Source organism: Cladosporium halotolerans (genome assembly GCF_011745625.1).
Source record: "Cladosporium halotolerans strain TM138-S3 chromosome Unknown Sca112, whole genome shotgun sequence".
In the NCBI taxonomy this organism is placed as follows: domain Eukaryota; kingdom Fungi; phylum Ascomycota; class Dothideomycetes; order Cladosporiales; family Cladosporiaceae; genus Cladosporium; species Cladosporium halotolerans.
In genome coordinates, this window is record NW_027191562.1 from 1 (window position 1) to 14,851 (window position 14,851).

Sequence of the window (14,851 nt, forward strand, 5' to 3'; positions counted from 1 at the left end):
TGATTGCTGATTGATTTCTGATTGAGCGCCCACCTGACTGATTTGATTCCTGATTGAGCTTCACCTGATTCTGAATATTCAAGATTCAAGATCTATGGTTGCGTCCAAAAGCGTGAAGACAGCCTGTTGCGTGCGGGTCAAGGCTGCGCCCGTAATCGCGGAGAAAGGTTTCGATTTGCGATCTTCGTGATTGAAGCCGAAGAGCTTGCTTGAGGCAATCGATGGGCAGATTGGCCGGTGGAGCAGATGCGCGTGGCTTGCTCGATGTAGCAGAGTAAGCGAAACGGGAGCATTGAGTCGAATGCGCGATCGATCCGTGAATACCGACGAGCGCAGTTTGTGCATGTAGAGTGTCGTCGGAAGTAGACTGCTTGTTGGACAGCAAAGAGTCTCGAAGGGTAGCGTTGGAAGACGATCGTTTGCCAGAATACTCGCACTCCATTAACACGTTACAATGCCTTTCAGAACACCTGCTTCGCCAAGGGATTTAGAGTAAGAAGTTTAGTTTAAGAGCTACAAAGCGAGAAAAGAACGAGAAATATTGAGAAAAATACACATATACTTTCGAATCGAGGTATATTCGCTATTTCATTAGGCCGTTAGAGCTATAGTAAGCATATCTTTAGTATGAGAAGGTGTGGAAGAAGAAAAAGAGAAAATAAATTTATAAAAACTTAATAATAATAAGATAAGTATAAAAGACTATCCTACTTCTAGTATTATCCTACTTCTCCTACTGTAGTATTATAGCGCTACTAAGATTAAAGATACTCTTCTCTTTAAAGAGTTTTAGTTTCATGAGTAGGACTTTAGAATTGCAATATGATTCTCTATAGAACACTCGAGTAGAGACTATTCTTATTAATCGTAGCATGTTTCTCGATAGATATTAGGCTGCGTGGCTTATACGACTAGCGAATTCCGATGGAACACTATCTAGTTGACTCGGACTGCGAATCCCTGGCATCTCGTGTAGGATTTCCACCTCATTATCGCGCTGGGGATCTGGCGGAGGTGGATAATAAGTCTGTCGGTGGTCTGGCTGCACGGGCTGGACCAACGCTTGCGGTATAGCGGTCTGCCACTTGCTTTCCTGTGAGCTTGGAGGGAAACCTTGAAACCACGGAGGTGGCGGAGAAAATCGAGGCGGCAAAGAGCTCTCACTTGTAACACTTGGTGCACTCCGAGTGTGGTCGTATCCCGCGATGGTACCATTGAACGGAGAGATGGAAGTCATCTGCTGGCTTGTCGGTGTCGGTGCGCGTTGGCCCAAGGCATGTCGCTTTCTCCTGCTGATGCAGCAGTATGCCACTGCTACGATTAAGGCGATGAGGACGACACCTCCTGCAGCAGCGCCACCGGCAACGGCACCTACATTGATTGTGCCACTGTCGCTCGGCACAGCGCTTGTCTTTGTCGGTGTCGCTGTCGACGGCAAAGACCGTGTAGGAGAGCGGACTACCGCCGTATAGGATCTCTGAAAGTAGACAGATAGGACGGATGTCGCCCATCCTTTCGCAGGTGAAGTCACCGTGGCACTTCCAAAAGGTCTTACTTGATGTCAGCGCGAGGCTGAACAAGTTGGTTGTCGGCACTTACCCTCCGCCAATCACTGCTGTGATAGCTGGTGGTACCTGATAAGCTGTCTTGGTTGGTAGCGGTGCAAGCCACGGAGTAGTCTCACCCGCTAGATCTAGCTGCAGCGCGTGTTGGTTTGCTATTGCGGGTTCGTCGCATGGCAAGCTAGAGTTGTGCTCTGCTATGCCGCCTACAACTAACATCTGTGAGTCGTATAAAACATTGCAGGAAGTCATGCCTTTGCCCTGCCAGGATGCATCCTGAGTCACATTTGGATATACCTGACACCCGTTAGCTTTCTGGAGACCTGTACTGCATATGATACCTGTCCACGTACGAGGACCCATTGGAAAGATGGTATTGACAAAGTGTAAGCTTCTTGCCAACCTTCCCCGAACTCGTCAAGGCCGCCGTAAAAATAGCTGGACCTTGTCAGCCCGTCCCTTCGTATCAGCGGATGTACTCACATGTTGTAAGATGACTGATCCTTAGACCAGGCTACACCGGCACAAAATTTGCGACGTGGCCGTGGAATGGCTCCGGTACTCGACTGGGTATACCATAACTCTGCTCCAATGTCGAAAAGATGTATCTGGTCCATCGGAGCCATGGTAGAAGTACCATTAGGTTCCAGCTCAAGGCCACCAAAGTACACGAGCATGCCTTGATCTGATGCCGGTATATACAGCAGCACACCCTCGGCCCTTGCCGGATAGCCATTGGTGGTGTTGTTCGTCCACGAGTTCTCGAGCATGTCGTACTTCAGCATTCTGTCTGACGCCCGAGGGGGACCTGTCCAACCCGGAACGCTAGCATTGCCAAGCCACCCACCAAGATAATACGACCACCCGCGATCTTGCACTGTCACACCGGCACCGTAGTATGCTCCATTTATTTCGCTCGGTGTACCTTCGACGGATGACCAATTATTTGTGATGATGTCGTATTTCCAAAGATTGAAAGGATACGGGCGCTCGTTCTCTTGGTACCGCCCACCATAGAGGTAGAAGACCTTGTTGACGCTATCTGGCCAAAGTGTGCCCCCTTCAAGGGAGGGAACGAAGTCGGGTTTTGACAGATTATTGTACTGGACTGGAAAGTTCCTAGAAAATCCGGCACTGTCGACGAAGTCTTCGTACATGAGTTTGGTATCTGAAGATTTGTCAGCTCTGTGCCTGGGAATTTCAGGAACCGACTCCATGATACTGCTCTGCTTGATATTACTCTCAAAATCGGGTCCTGGGCTGATCCGACCCCCATCCAGGTAGAGTCTGTCGTCGATCACGCACGTCTGATGGCCCCAACGGCGACACAGATTCTGAACCTCGACGTCGTTGGCTTGCTGGAGAGAGAGAGATAAATAGCTCAATAGAGCTGACAATCCTCCTAGAACAACAAGTCGCATATGCAACATCTTTTGGATTTAAAAGAGATGAAAGAAACTGGATACTTTTTTCTTTCGACCGACTACGATGGCAACACCGATTAAGAGTCAGTCGAGGACATCAAAGGAATATATGATACATTACGGCTGGGAGCATCGCGATCTCTGTCAGACTTCAGGCCCACAGTAGCTTGCTTTCTGCGTTGATCATACGAAATCACACCACGATGATAGCGTTATACTGATGGTACTTGGTAGCAATACTGTCACGAGAGGGAGGATTCAGCCCACTATGTGTTCGAAGGTCATACCATGTCTATTGCCACCAAGTGATACGATAGGTTGGCGAGGGATGAAATTGATTTACATCGTCCAAGTCTCGTACCATACTTGACTTTGCTAGTTTTGATCGGTTTGTTCGACATTTGTGTAGGTGCATCATCCCGTGCTAAAGCGCATGAGTCGGAGCACGTAGCATTTTTGCCGATGTTTGCTCTGCTAGTCTGCGACCGGAGTTGGTGCGGCGTCGATGGCTCTGTCTCCAAAGCTGGGCGCTGAACCTGCTTGCTACCCGTGACAAGTAGGCTTGATGACAGGGACACGGCTAGAATTTGGCGATGGATGCTTGGCTAAAGAACTTAAGTACTTGCACTACAAAATTCTATCAGCCGTTATCCTACGAAATGAGTACCAATGTATAGTATCACCCTATATTTCATGCAGTCAGAATCGCTAGTACGATCCTGGCAGCATCTGGTTAGGTGATGATCATGCGCCACGCTGGCTCAGCTGACGCTTAGATGAGCCTCAGCTGGATGCTATCTATCGACTGATTATGGCGATAGCTACATTTTTACATTGGAAGTACCTGAATTCCGTCAATCCTAGAAGTGTTTCGTAGCCAAGCTCCTTTTATTGAAGGAATGGAATGATCTAAGATCTGCGACAGCGAGCGCTTTTGGAATCCATTCGAATTGCACCATTCACCGCATGTCGAGTAGGTACAAGCACCACTCGTGCGTGTAGATGTATCCGTCGAATCCTTCCGCGTACTCTGCCAGTCTGATGTTCGATCTGAAGGAGACGAGGCCAGAGCTGACATAGAGTGCTCTGAGGTGGCGCCTCCAGTCTTTGGTGACATCGACAGATTTTGGTGTAGGAACTCGGTTGACGCGGATATTGAAGAGAGCAGCGACCGCGACGAAGGTGAGGAAGATCAAGATCTGCATGACGAGACCCGCGATCACGATGCCGGTGCCAAACGATTGGCCTGCTGCAGACAGCCCACCTCCTGGTGATCTGCTAGCAAATGGCTCGTGTCAGACTCATATCGCAAGATGTTACCTCCAGACTGCGCGAGGAGACAAACGATGTCGCCAGTGACGTGAACTTTTGTAATCTTGCTGCTGCTGATGATGATGAAGTGGGGCTCGCCATTAGTCAATCGTATGATGCGACCTAGCTCCATGTATATGCTTGCGGCCATCAGGGTTGGGGCGAGCAAGATCCAGGTGGACTGGATAGCATATGCCATCAGCCGGTAATCAGGTGCCTGTACCGCTGATGCCGTTCGCTAAACTCATCTTCATCATGGCTTTTGAGAGATAATGGCAGACATTCGAGCTTACTGCGCAATAGCCGACTACTTCCACTGCGAAGGATGTCAATTAAGTTCTGGGCGTCAAACAACTTGATCTACTTACTGAACACCCCAATCAACCATGGTATCCAGAATCTAGTACGTGTGCGAATAAGCTGCCAGAGGTGGATCACAAAGAGCACATTCCAACTAGCAAAGCAAACACAGCCCCCCTGCCTTGCTAGGCGTGTAGTGATAGTATTTGAAGCCGGTAGGCGCCATGAGCGCGAGACTTTTTTTATGAGAGTGTGGAGATGTCAGGTCGGTAGCATAACTCAGAAGAAGTGATGTAATGATGGAAGGATACTTATTCGTGTGGAAGGCAGGTGAGATCTGAGAAGGAACACCAACAATCCTCCCGTAGGCGTGCATAGCCACAGCTATTCATGGAAGCATTCGCGACAAGATCGGATCGTTCCCGTCGATTCATGTGTAGACCCATAGAGGTGCGGGTGAGGAAATTGAGTAGGGCTGCAAACTACGAAAAAAGACGAGCCGTTGCCAGATTGAGCCCAAGTACGCGTATCGGGGGAACACGCGTATAGGCGAGGCTCATTCCCAACCGCTCAATCCTCAATTATCCAGCATTGACCTGGTGACTTGCGCATATATTACGTCTGCCTTTTCATACGAGCCGTGCGCGCTAAATACCCCGGACCTGATGGCTGCTGGCTGCTACTGATACCTTACGTTAGATACGCGTATAGCGGATACGATCGTTTCCGCGCAGCCTCAACTTGATAACCCTGTACTGGGACCCACAAAGCGCTAGTTGCGAGTTCTGAATTCGCCCCTATCTCAATACTTCACATGACTCGATTGCTGCATTGCAGATCCAGTGTGACCTATATATTTCGAGGGTCTACAATCAATGATTCACACTGCCGCTCCATAAATTCTTTGATCTTCACTCACTCTGTATCATCACTATGCGTCGCTTTGACTTATTCGCTCTATTATTGCCACTCGTCGCTGGCCTCATGCCAGGAAGTCTTGCCTTTGGCAACATCAGTCACAAGTGCAATGCTTCAACATTCTCTTTTCCCAGCATTCTTGGGGCCGAGCTCATCGACTTGACAGCGGACGCTGTGCACAATTATTCCCGGACTGCCCTTCTCCCTGGCACCGACTTGGCAGAGCACCCGACAGTCAGTTTCTGCAATGTTACCGTCAGCTACTCTCACATTGGCTGGGGCGATACTATCAATGTTTCGGTCTGGATTCCGCTGCAAGGTTGGAACGAACGGATGCTCGGCTTGGGCGGAGGCGGATTCAGTGCTTCCTTTGGATCTTTGTACCAGACGGCAGCTGTTGCGAAGGGCTTCGTGGCAATTGGGACCGATTCTGGCCACGAAGCAGGGCTTCAAGCATCGACAGACCCCAGCTTCTGGATGGTTAACGCTCCTGGAAACCTTAACACGAACTTGGTGGAGGATTGGGCGTCCAAAACACTGGGAGAGCTCAGTACGATCGGCAAGAAGGCAGTTCGAGATTTCTTTAACCAGGGACCTTCCTATTCATACTTCACCGGGTGTTCAGGCGGCGGGCGGCAAGGCCTCGAGCTCGCTCAGGCATTTCCAACAGCATTCGACGGAATCCTTGCAGCTGCGCCGGCGACATACATCGAGACATTTCTGTTGTCTGGATACTACCCAACGCTCTTGATGGACGATCTAAATTCCTATCCGGCCCCGTGTGAGATCCAAGCTTTCACTCAAGCTGCCGTCAATCATTGCGACGAGCTAGATGGCCTCAAAGACGGTATTATCTCTAACTCATCGGCATGCCAGTTCAATGCCAACGATCTTGTTGGAGAAGCGTTTTCGTGCAACGAGATGGAGAGCACCTTCTCAGAAACTGGCGCTAAGATAGTCCAAGCTGCCTGGGACGGACCACACAACTCTGAGGCATCTTGGCCGGGAGTGAGTTTCGATGCAGACCTCAGTGCCTCCGCAGTGACGACAGAGTGCAACGACAGCAACAATAATTGCACTTCCGCGTCCGGTGAAAGCCTCTTTGGCGTTGCTATTAAGAATCTGATCTTAGCAAATCCAGGATACGACCTCGAGGAGCTTACGGCTGATGAATTTTACCGCTTGCTCGCCCTGGCCAGCGCGAAGTTTCGGCAATGGGTTGGAGCCGCCAACCCCCAGCTCTTGCGCTTCCATCAAGCCGGCGGCAAGCTCATAACCTGGCATGGCGGCGCGGATGAAGTCATTCCGACCAAAGGCTCCGCGCACTACTACGAGACAGTGCTCGCGCAGAATGCCGACGTGACTGATTTCTTCCGACATTTTGAAGCGCCTGGCGTTGGACACTGCGCAGCTGGGGCCGGACCGATGCCGAACTCAGCGTTGGAGCAGCTAATGAACTGGGTAGAGAATGGCGTCGCGCCGGAGACCTTGGATGCCTACTCGCTTACCACTGGCATGCAGCGACCTTTGTGTCCGTACCCTTCAGAACAAGTCTACGACGGTGGTAATGTGAGCGCTGTCGAGTCTTTCATCTGCGTGCCGAAATAGTAAGAGAAGGATTCGCATGCGGCAGTAACTCGTCTTGTGGCAAGGGGTAGGCGCGCATTTTAAGCTATACGCAATTCGATAGTATGGTGGCGGTTTGGTAGTTCTCCGGATGAATGTTTCCATTCCAAACGAACTTGTCTCATGGTCTAACTTCATTTGCCTTCTTACTTGCTCTCGAGATCGGATGCAGGGGTGGCAGGGTCTTCCGGCGACGAATACGGCGCTGAAATACGCGGAGCGGGCGAAGAGCAGCCCGTGCGGAACACTGCCAAGCACCGGCATCGTATTCCTGACACGCCGTATTCCGTATTCCCGCTCCCGCGTATTCTTCAACACAAACCGTTGCAGCACCGCCACCGCCGTCGACGATAGCGCTGCAGGCGCATCCGGCGACCAGCGTCTGCTCTCCCCTACGCGCACATGCGCAATGTCGGCCGCCGATGACGGCCAGGTAAGAAGCCGCAAACGGCGCACGCACTCCAAGTCCCGCGGTGGCTGCCTGGGGTGCAAGCGGCGACACCACAAGGTACGCGCTGAATGCCGGGCAAACGGGATATTGCGCAAACACTGACGCCGTCCAACTGAGCAGTGCGACGAAAATCGCCCTGCTTGCGGAGCATGCGCACGCCTAAGCGAGGATTGCCACTACGCCATCGCGGAGCGCAGATCGCGTGTTCGCACCCGTGTCCAGCAATCGGCACCGCAAGGTCCATCAGCGCCATCAGCATTGTCGCCCATCGACGTGGCCGCCCGCGCAGCTGACGTCTTTCAAAGCAGCACTGCATCTGTCGCGACTCCTTTGACTCTCGAAGCAGCGCAGACGCCGCTCTCCAGGGCCAGCCACACTTCCATCGAGAGCGCAGCGTCGCAGCCGGCCTGCATCTTGGACCTGGAACTCATGTCGAATGTCATGATGGGCGGACTCCTTGACGTTTTGCCCGCGATTCAAGACTCTTCAGGTCTTCTGAGCAATTTCATTCCACTCGCTCTTGCAACACCATACCTGCTACACGAGTTGCTTGCCGTCTCCGCTCTGCATTTGTATGCCGAGCACGGCTCTCGAGAAGAATTAGTCCTGCGAGCTTCATATCATCAGAAAGAGGCTCTAAGCTTGGTGCAGCCAGATATTACGTCCATACCCGAAGAGCGCGCTTTGCCGCTTCTCTTCTTCTCCAGCTTTGCCGCAGTATCCGCGCTCGCCGAAGCCGCTTTCGATCCGCGGAGGCACCATGACTTCGATCCCATAGCGAAGACGACGCATGCGTTCCAGCTCAGTCGAGGCATCATGGCGATGCTCACTCCCCACTGGTCTTACATCCGAAAGACGTGGGCCGGGCCCGTTATCCGCAGCGAAATTGAAGCCGGGTCCGACCTCACGCCCTCGCCGCAGGACATTCCTACTTACACCATTCTGCGCTCATTGGCCTTTGGTGTTGAGCCAAGTCACAAGCGGAAGGCTTGTCTGGAAGCGGTAGACATCACGCTGAGCTCGCTCTCGCTTTTGCAACAGAGCGACGATGCCAGTCTGAGTAGACGTCTGGCAACAGCTTGGCCTATAGAATGCGATGCCGCTTTCCATTCTCTTCTCGCTGAGTCCAAGCCAGTATCTTTGATCATCTTGGCGCATTATGCAGCATTGCTGAAGCTTGGGACTGGTCTCTGGTGGACTGGCAGCTTGCCAGGTATGTTGCTGGGGTCAATCGACCATGTTCTGGGCGAAGAATGGGCAGAGTTCCTTGATTGGCCCAAGAGTATTGTCCTGGACGATAGAGGCTAAAATCCCGGAACCAAATGACCACACCCTTCGTTCTCCAGATTCCCCAACAACAGACCTGGAAGCCTGATGCCCCGAGTGACCATAACAAGAAGTTTGGAGTCGACGAGGGTGTGTAAAGGAAAACAAAGAGGAAATGATTACATTTACTATGGCCCGCGACGCATCGATTGGTTTGAACGTCACTCGTCCACCTTTCTCCGCCGGCAGGTACTTAGCCCTCCTCGCTCGCATACGAAGTTGAGCACTGCCACGAATTGCTCCATGCCCAAGACACGAAGGAATGTCTCGAATCTTGATAGAGACTTCGAGGGACCGAAGACTCCCGGTCGGGGTTGATGGCTCGCAAAGACGAATCAGACGATCTCGTCGAGTCGTCGAAGCAGCGCGGGGACCCAGCTGGCAAGGCACAAAACGACCCAGCAAACCGCATTGACGAGCCTTTGGCGGCCGCGCACAAGCAGAAGCTTATGGCTGAGACCGACAACAACCGCATCAGCGAGCTGAAAGAGGCGTCAAAACATCGAGACTAAAAACTCAAAAATATGCAAGATTGCTCTCAGCAGCTCGAAGCTAAGGCCGAGGATCAATCCGGTCGATTCACCAGTCTGCAGGGTTCTGCTCACACCACGTAGATAAGGCTTCTTGCAGAAATCACCAACCTCAAAACCATAAGTGCGACCCTGGAACAACATGCCACGGAAATATCAAAGCACGTCAAATCTCTGCAGCAAGACTTGACCGACACGCGATCATCTGAAACCTTTACTCAAGCCGAGGCCAGTGCCGAGATCAAGAAGCCCCTCGACAGGTTGGATGTCCATACTAAAGAGATGGAAGTAGCCAGGCAGCAAGCAATGGTTCGCGAACACGAGGCCCTAAGGATCAAGATATCTACAGCCAAGCAGGTTGCTACACTCAATGTGGAGGTTTGCGACCTCCGCGAGGGTAGAAGAGAATTGGCGGATCATCTCCAGGCTTCAAAGTCGAGAATGGAATGGCAGGACGAAAAGCTGGAGAGCACTGAGAGAGCTGCAGCAATAAAGGAGAAGGAGATGGGAGCCGGTTAGATCGGCGTCTGGAAGGTCGTCGATGGAATCAAACATTGCTTGGCAAGTTTCGGCTCTGAAAGTGACGGCTTTCAAGGCAAGTTTAATGAGATAAGAGGCAACTTGGAGACAATGACGTCCGACATGAAACGCTTATATCACCAGGAAGAAGACTTCCGTCAGGAATTGGAGTCGACCAAGACCAATGCTGTCACCGAGCTTACTAAGATGGAGGCCTAGGCCTTATCGGGCGAAGCTTTGAAGAAGAATCTCTTGGATCAAGTCGGAAGACGAGGACAAACTTGGCGCCACCGAAAAAGTGGTTACCGAGCGGGAGGGGGGTATTCGCCACGTGCTCGCAACAGTTGGAGACTGTAACAAGGCCCCAGCAATTGTGAGATAGAGCTGTCCAGAGAACTTGGGGCTTCGGCACGATGGCAGTCACTGGCTGCGAATCGTTACGCAACCTGCCTTCAGGTCTAAACCCTACATTGCAGAGAGGCACTACCGAAAATAGGGGATGGAGAACTTTCGGCTGGCGTGTTCAAAATCCGCGTGATGAAGGATGGTGCCGGCGTCTTCGTGATCTTTTTGCCAGTGAAGGAGGCTGTCTCGGGATGCGGGCTAGCATTATTCATGTCCTCGCTCGCGACAACGCCTTTCCCATCCACGGTCCACGTGCCAGCCTTGTGCTCAAACGATGCGGCCAAAGAGCTTGTGCTCGGTGGAACTCCGAGTTGGGTGAGTTGGTCTACGGTAAGGGAGCCTGCCGGCCCCGCATTCTCGACCCGGGTCAACGTAGCCTCCGCGGCCGGGTATCGACCAAGGTCTCCCATGGTGGAGAAAATGTTGATCCTTTTGAATGTCCCGGCACTGGCTCGGCATCGAAAAACTGCTCATCAGTATCCTCTCCCAGGCTCTCCTCAAATCTTGATGCTCTTTCCTCCGCGATACATGCCCTCACCCGTTCGCTTGCTTACGGTTACTGTGTCTATCTCGCTCACTTCCCCTTCATTGTTTGAATCATCCATAAGCTTGAGCTTGAGAATGAGTCTGGACTATTGCTACTCTTCGAAAAGCTTTAGAACCTCGCTAACGTCGTTTCCAGCAAGCTCAATGCACGATTTGACGCCATTGATATGGTGAAGGAGCTCCATCTCGTCCTTGAAAAGATCGTTGGCTTCAACAAGTCGAAGGTTGTTCGGAGAGTTGTAGGTAAACCTGACATTAGAGAGAACGGCACAGACTCCCAATGGCTGCCTCCATTCGTCGAGGAGTTCGAAACCATTTCCGCGGCCCGGACAGCTGGCGAAAGTTTCCCTCATCTGCAGGGGGGCTTGCGGTGGGGGAAGCGAGTACGCCTCCTGAGGAAGCTTCAGCAACTGGCGCATCGTTCGGATCTGCATTGGACCAGTCCTCATAGTCGCGCGCGAGGAAGTCAATCAAGCTCTGGTCATACGCGACGTATTTACCTTGCTTGAGTAGCAGCGATCACTTGCTGATGTACTTTCTTGACTTGGTCGTAGCGGCACGGTGAGAATGAATCAGATCAAAGAAGTGCTTCTGGTTAAAAGCGATACGGTAGGATACAGCTGCTTGACCGTTCCATGATTCTTCCGCTGAGTAAGTCGGCGTGGTTGGACTTGACTGCAACTTCAAGCATGTTGTTCTGGCGCCTGTCGGCGGTAGCCTCGGCGGCACTGCCCGCAGTCATTGGCACGGCAGTATCCATGATAGCCAACGATCGTGGTGTTTATCCGCGAAAAAGCGACTGGAGGCTCGGGCGTAAAGATGGGTTTGTTTTTGCCGAAATAGAGAGTTTGGGAGAATGAGTTTGCAAGTCGGTCTGGTCGTGAACAAGGAGATGATGCTGGTTGGGAAATCGTAGATCATGGGATCTCGTCGCAATCGGGATGTGGTGTATATTGTTTGGAGAAAGTCACAGCAAAGAGATGAAGAATATCCTTGTGAATGCCTCGCAAATTCGGCTTGTTCACGAGCCAAGTAAAGACACGCGCCTTCCGAGAACCCTGAGCGTGTTCGCGACTCCCGAGAACTGGCAGAGCAGAGTCAGGCTCCTATGTGACAGTAGGGGGTTTCGCCCGCCCTTGGCTTACAACGTTACTCATCATTGACAGACGGCGACAGGCTTCAAGACGCGTGGGGACATACTCCGCTTCACATAGCATAAGCAATGGTAGACACGAACGGCCATCGCTGGAGGGGTAGACTGCGCGGTGCTCGCAGATTTTGCCTAAGTCCCTCAAGTTCGAGTGCTACCCGTGTCTCGTCTGGCTCCAAGAATAATGAAGGCGTCTCGCACGGGATCACGATGAGGCTAGGATATAGTTTTCTAGGCGGCGAAAGGATCATTAGAGTTGGTTTCCTTGCGACTAAAACACAAGGTACAATCTCGGGTCCTCCAGGGGTACAGTACCGAGGCTTGGCGCAGACTTCATCCCCAGAAGCTCCGCCGACTCTCGAGATTAACAGAAACGCGCGTGACGTGTCAGTGCCTCGCTCTGCGGGACTTTCTGGGAAGCGCGCGATGACCTTTTGATGGGATAATTGCAAATCTGCTGCGCAAGTGAGGCTCGCACGCTTCAAAACAGCATATCCTTGAATAGTTGTTGTTGCCGCTGAGCCGACACAGAATGGAGCCCGCGATTTATGCTCATTAGCTGCTTCTGAATAATGGCGAGGGCTATTGCGATTGTGAAGTTTAGTGTACAAAGGAATGAAGTAGCTGGAAATGTTCGCGAATCGAGGGAGCTGTGTGCAGCACGTTACGCTCCAGCCGGGGCGGCGACCGAATCGTTGGATCTAAATTGTGGATGGACGCTTCCACCGTGGTTGACACTTGTGGGGGATCTGGGGGATCAAACGGGACGCGGTCGAACGATATACACGCCCCACGAAGGTTCTTTTGGGACATGGATCCCGTGAGACTCATTGAACAATGTGATGAACATCTTTGAATATAGGCGGCTCCCACCTGCAAGCCCTCCTAGGCTCTGCTTCCTTGGCTAGCTAAACAATCAAGTCCCGGCAATTCAACTGCAAGCCCCACGAAGAGTTCCATGCACTCTCACTCAATAATCACGTCCATATTCATTCCTCCAAGCCTGCATCGCAATGTCGTGGTCCCTCATGTCAGCCAAGAATTCATCCGACTGGGTTCTGGCATCGGAAGAAGCGTCGATCACATGCTGCGGAAAATGAATAGTGGAATTGGCTGCCTTGACCTTCCAGGAGTCAAACCTGCGTATGACCGAAGAGTAGATGAGTAGGCGTCGATAGTCGCAGATCCCAAACGCTTTCACGCGTTCAGACAGTTGTTCGACATTGTCTGGCACAGGGGATGTATTGGCGAGTATATCCAGAGCTTTGTTGATCTCGGGTCGATCAGATGCTGCCAGCCAGTCGACGTACTTGCGCATCACGAGGGCTGGGTGCTGGGTGTTGGTCGTGGCGCTGCCGCTCTCCCTGGAAATGTTTTCGCGGGCAGGTTCAGTTTTTTCCGCCTTATTCCTGGATTCGCGTTGCTTTTCCGCGTAACGATCAGGCGGCGAGATAGGGCGAACCATCGTTTGCAGTGCGTTGTTCTGGCGTTGCTCTTGTTGAGCCCCATCCCCGCTGTCGCTGCCTTCTGACTGACCGAACATGGCCTCGCTGCGGCTCTGGAGTGTTTGCGTGGACCCGAGGCTGTGAGGAGGTGACGGCCGACGCCGTATGGGGAGGGTCGAGTTGACAGATGGGCCAGAAGAGGATGGCTTGGGTTGGAAGGACTTCGCATTGAAATCCTCTGTTGTGCGTCAGTAAGAGCTCGACAACATGAAATTTGCATTTACTCACGGCTAGTCGGCATGGTCAGAGGCTGCGACTCTGCAGTGGGAGTGATCTTCGGTGGCTTGGGCGCCATGGTTGTTTGATTCCCGCCGGAATATTGGTGCGTAGGGTGCGAATGAAGAGGTGGGTGTGGGTGTTGGCAATGTCGCGCCCGGGAAGTGCGGGAGTTGTAGGTCAGGCAGGCACGAAGATGCGCCTGAGTCTGGCGCCTAGGCAACCAAATTCTTTTATTAGAGTGGCGGGGTGGCAAAGTCATGAGAGCTTTCACTTCACATGCCAGTACCACGGGACCTTCACCGTGCACTCTACCACGCGACCTCAATCGCGCAGTCTCCACTGCATCACTCCCTTTACATCTCCACCACAGCGCAACCGATTCTCACCCGACACCGCAATACCTGTGCAGATAGAGCGACGGCTCTAGCCACCGACGGTAACAATCTTCACAGCTCGCGCGCTTCTCCACCGCGCGCCCTCTACCACAATCGCGCAGCCTCCTCTGCATCGCGCCCTCTACACCTCCACCACAGCGCCACCGATCCCCACTCGACACTGCAATACCTGTGCAGATAGAGCGACGGCTCTACCCACCATCGGCAACAATCTTCACAGCTCGCGCGTGCTCATAACATCCCTCTGTCATGTCCTCCACCGCCATGAATCAGCCGCTCATCAATAGTGCGGGTGTTCACGCTCCTTCTGAGACTAAGCAGCTCAGCGGAAAGCATGATCCTTTGATTGCATCCGGTACCGAGTCCAAAAAGTCGTGGACTTCTATCTTTCTCGTTGAGTTCGATCACTTAGAGAGAATCACATCGGAGCTTCTCTGCAAGGATGATACACTGGTCGCAGACTTTGCACGCATCCTCAAGCTCAAGCGCGCAAAACCGGATGTGCCCAAGGGCAGGCCCGCTATTTGGACAAACCTCAAGCCCTACATCCTCCAAAACCGGGAGGCCTCGCCAAAAGGCAACGGAGGAGAACACTGATCTCCTCGCCAAAAGGCAACGGAGGAGAACACTGATCTCCTACTAACCCTAAGGCGGCGCTAACCGT

General features: G+C 52.3%; 6 protein-coding genes across 6 annotated transcripts; 3 read left to right on the forward strand and 3 right to left on the reverse strand.

Moving 5' to 3' along the window:
- Positions 1 to 936: 936 nt before the first annotated feature.
- Positions 937 to 2,992, reverse strand: WHR41_09320 (uncharacterized protein; the record flags this gene model as incomplete). Its single annotated transcript, XM_069377924.1, has 8 exons — positions 937 to 1,100; positions 1,165 to 1,311; positions 1,376 to 1,550; positions 1,600 to 1,615; positions 1,780 to 1,859; positions 1,916 to 2,000; positions 2,139 to 2,730; positions 2,785 to 2,992. 8 exons carry the CDS (start codon positions 2,990 to 2,992, stop codon positions 937 to 939), a joined length of 1,467 nt encoding a protein of 488 aa, XP_069224986.1.
- Positions 2,993 to 3,945: 953 nt separating this feature from the next.
- Positions 3,946 to 4,496, reverse strand: WHR41_09321 (uncharacterized protein; the record flags this gene model as incomplete). The annotated part of the gene is made up of 2 exons (XM_069377925.1): positions 3,946 to 4,253; positions 4,307 to 4,496. The coding sequence occupies 2 exons, from the start codon at positions 4,494 to 4,496 to the stop codon at positions 3,946 to 3,948; spliced, it is 498 nt and encodes a 165-aa protein (XP_069224987.1).
- Positions 4,497 to 5,530: 1,034 nt separating this feature from the next.
- On the forward strand, positions 5,531 to 7,123 carry WHR41_09322 (uncharacterized protein; the record flags this gene model as incomplete). Its single annotated transcript, XM_069377926.1, has 1 exon — positions 5,531 to 7,123. The coding sequence occupies one exon, from the start codon at positions 5,531 to 5,533 to the stop codon at positions 7,121 to 7,123; it is 1,593 nt and encodes a 530-aa protein (XP_069224983.1).
- Positions 7,124 to 7,550: 427 nt separating this feature from the next.
- Positions 7,551 to 8,900, forward strand: WHR41_09323 (uncharacterized protein; the record flags this gene model as incomplete). The annotated part of the gene is made up of 2 exons (XM_069377927.1): positions 7,551 to 7,649; positions 7,713 to 8,900. 2 exons carry the CDS (start codon positions 7,551 to 7,553, stop codon positions 8,898 to 8,900), a joined length of 1,287 nt encoding a protein of 428 aa, XP_069224984.1.
- Positions 8,901 to 12,906: 4,006 nt separating this feature from the next.
- On the reverse strand, positions 12,907 to 14,200 carry WHR41_09324 (uncharacterized protein). Its single transcript, XM_069377928.1, has 2 exons — positions 13,802 to 14,200; positions 12,907 to 13,751 (listed from the first exon to the last, which is right to left on the reverse strand). The coding sequence occupies exons 1-2, from the start codon at positions 14,049 to 14,051 to the stop codon at positions 13,039 to 13,041; spliced, it is 963 nt and encodes a 320-aa protein (XP_069224988.1). The 5' UTR covers positions 14,052 to 14,200; the 3' UTR covers positions 12,907 to 13,038.
- A 236-nt stretch (positions 14,201 to 14,436) lies between these two features.
- Positions 14,437 to 14,784, forward strand: WHR41_09325 (uncharacterized protein; the record flags this gene model as incomplete). The annotated part of the gene is made up of 1 exon (XM_069377929.1): positions 14,437 to 14,784. The coding sequence occupies one exon, from the start codon at positions 14,437 to 14,439 to the stop codon at positions 14,782 to 14,784; it is 348 nt and encodes a 115-aa protein (XP_069224985.1).
- Between the last annotated feature and the right edge of the window lie 67 nt (positions 14,785 to 14,851).

What these genes read in the sequence shown, in the direction of transcription:
- WHR41_09324 (XM_069377928.1), bottom strand. Translation starts at nt 14,051, where the DNA reads ATGACTTTGCCACCCCGCCACTCTAATAAAAGAATTTGGTTGCCTAGG. An exon ending in TCTGACCATGCCGACTAGCC is followed by an intron (nt 13,752 to 13,801) that starts GTGAGTAAATGC and finishes GACGCACAACAG; the next exon opens with AGGATTTCAATGCGAAGTCC.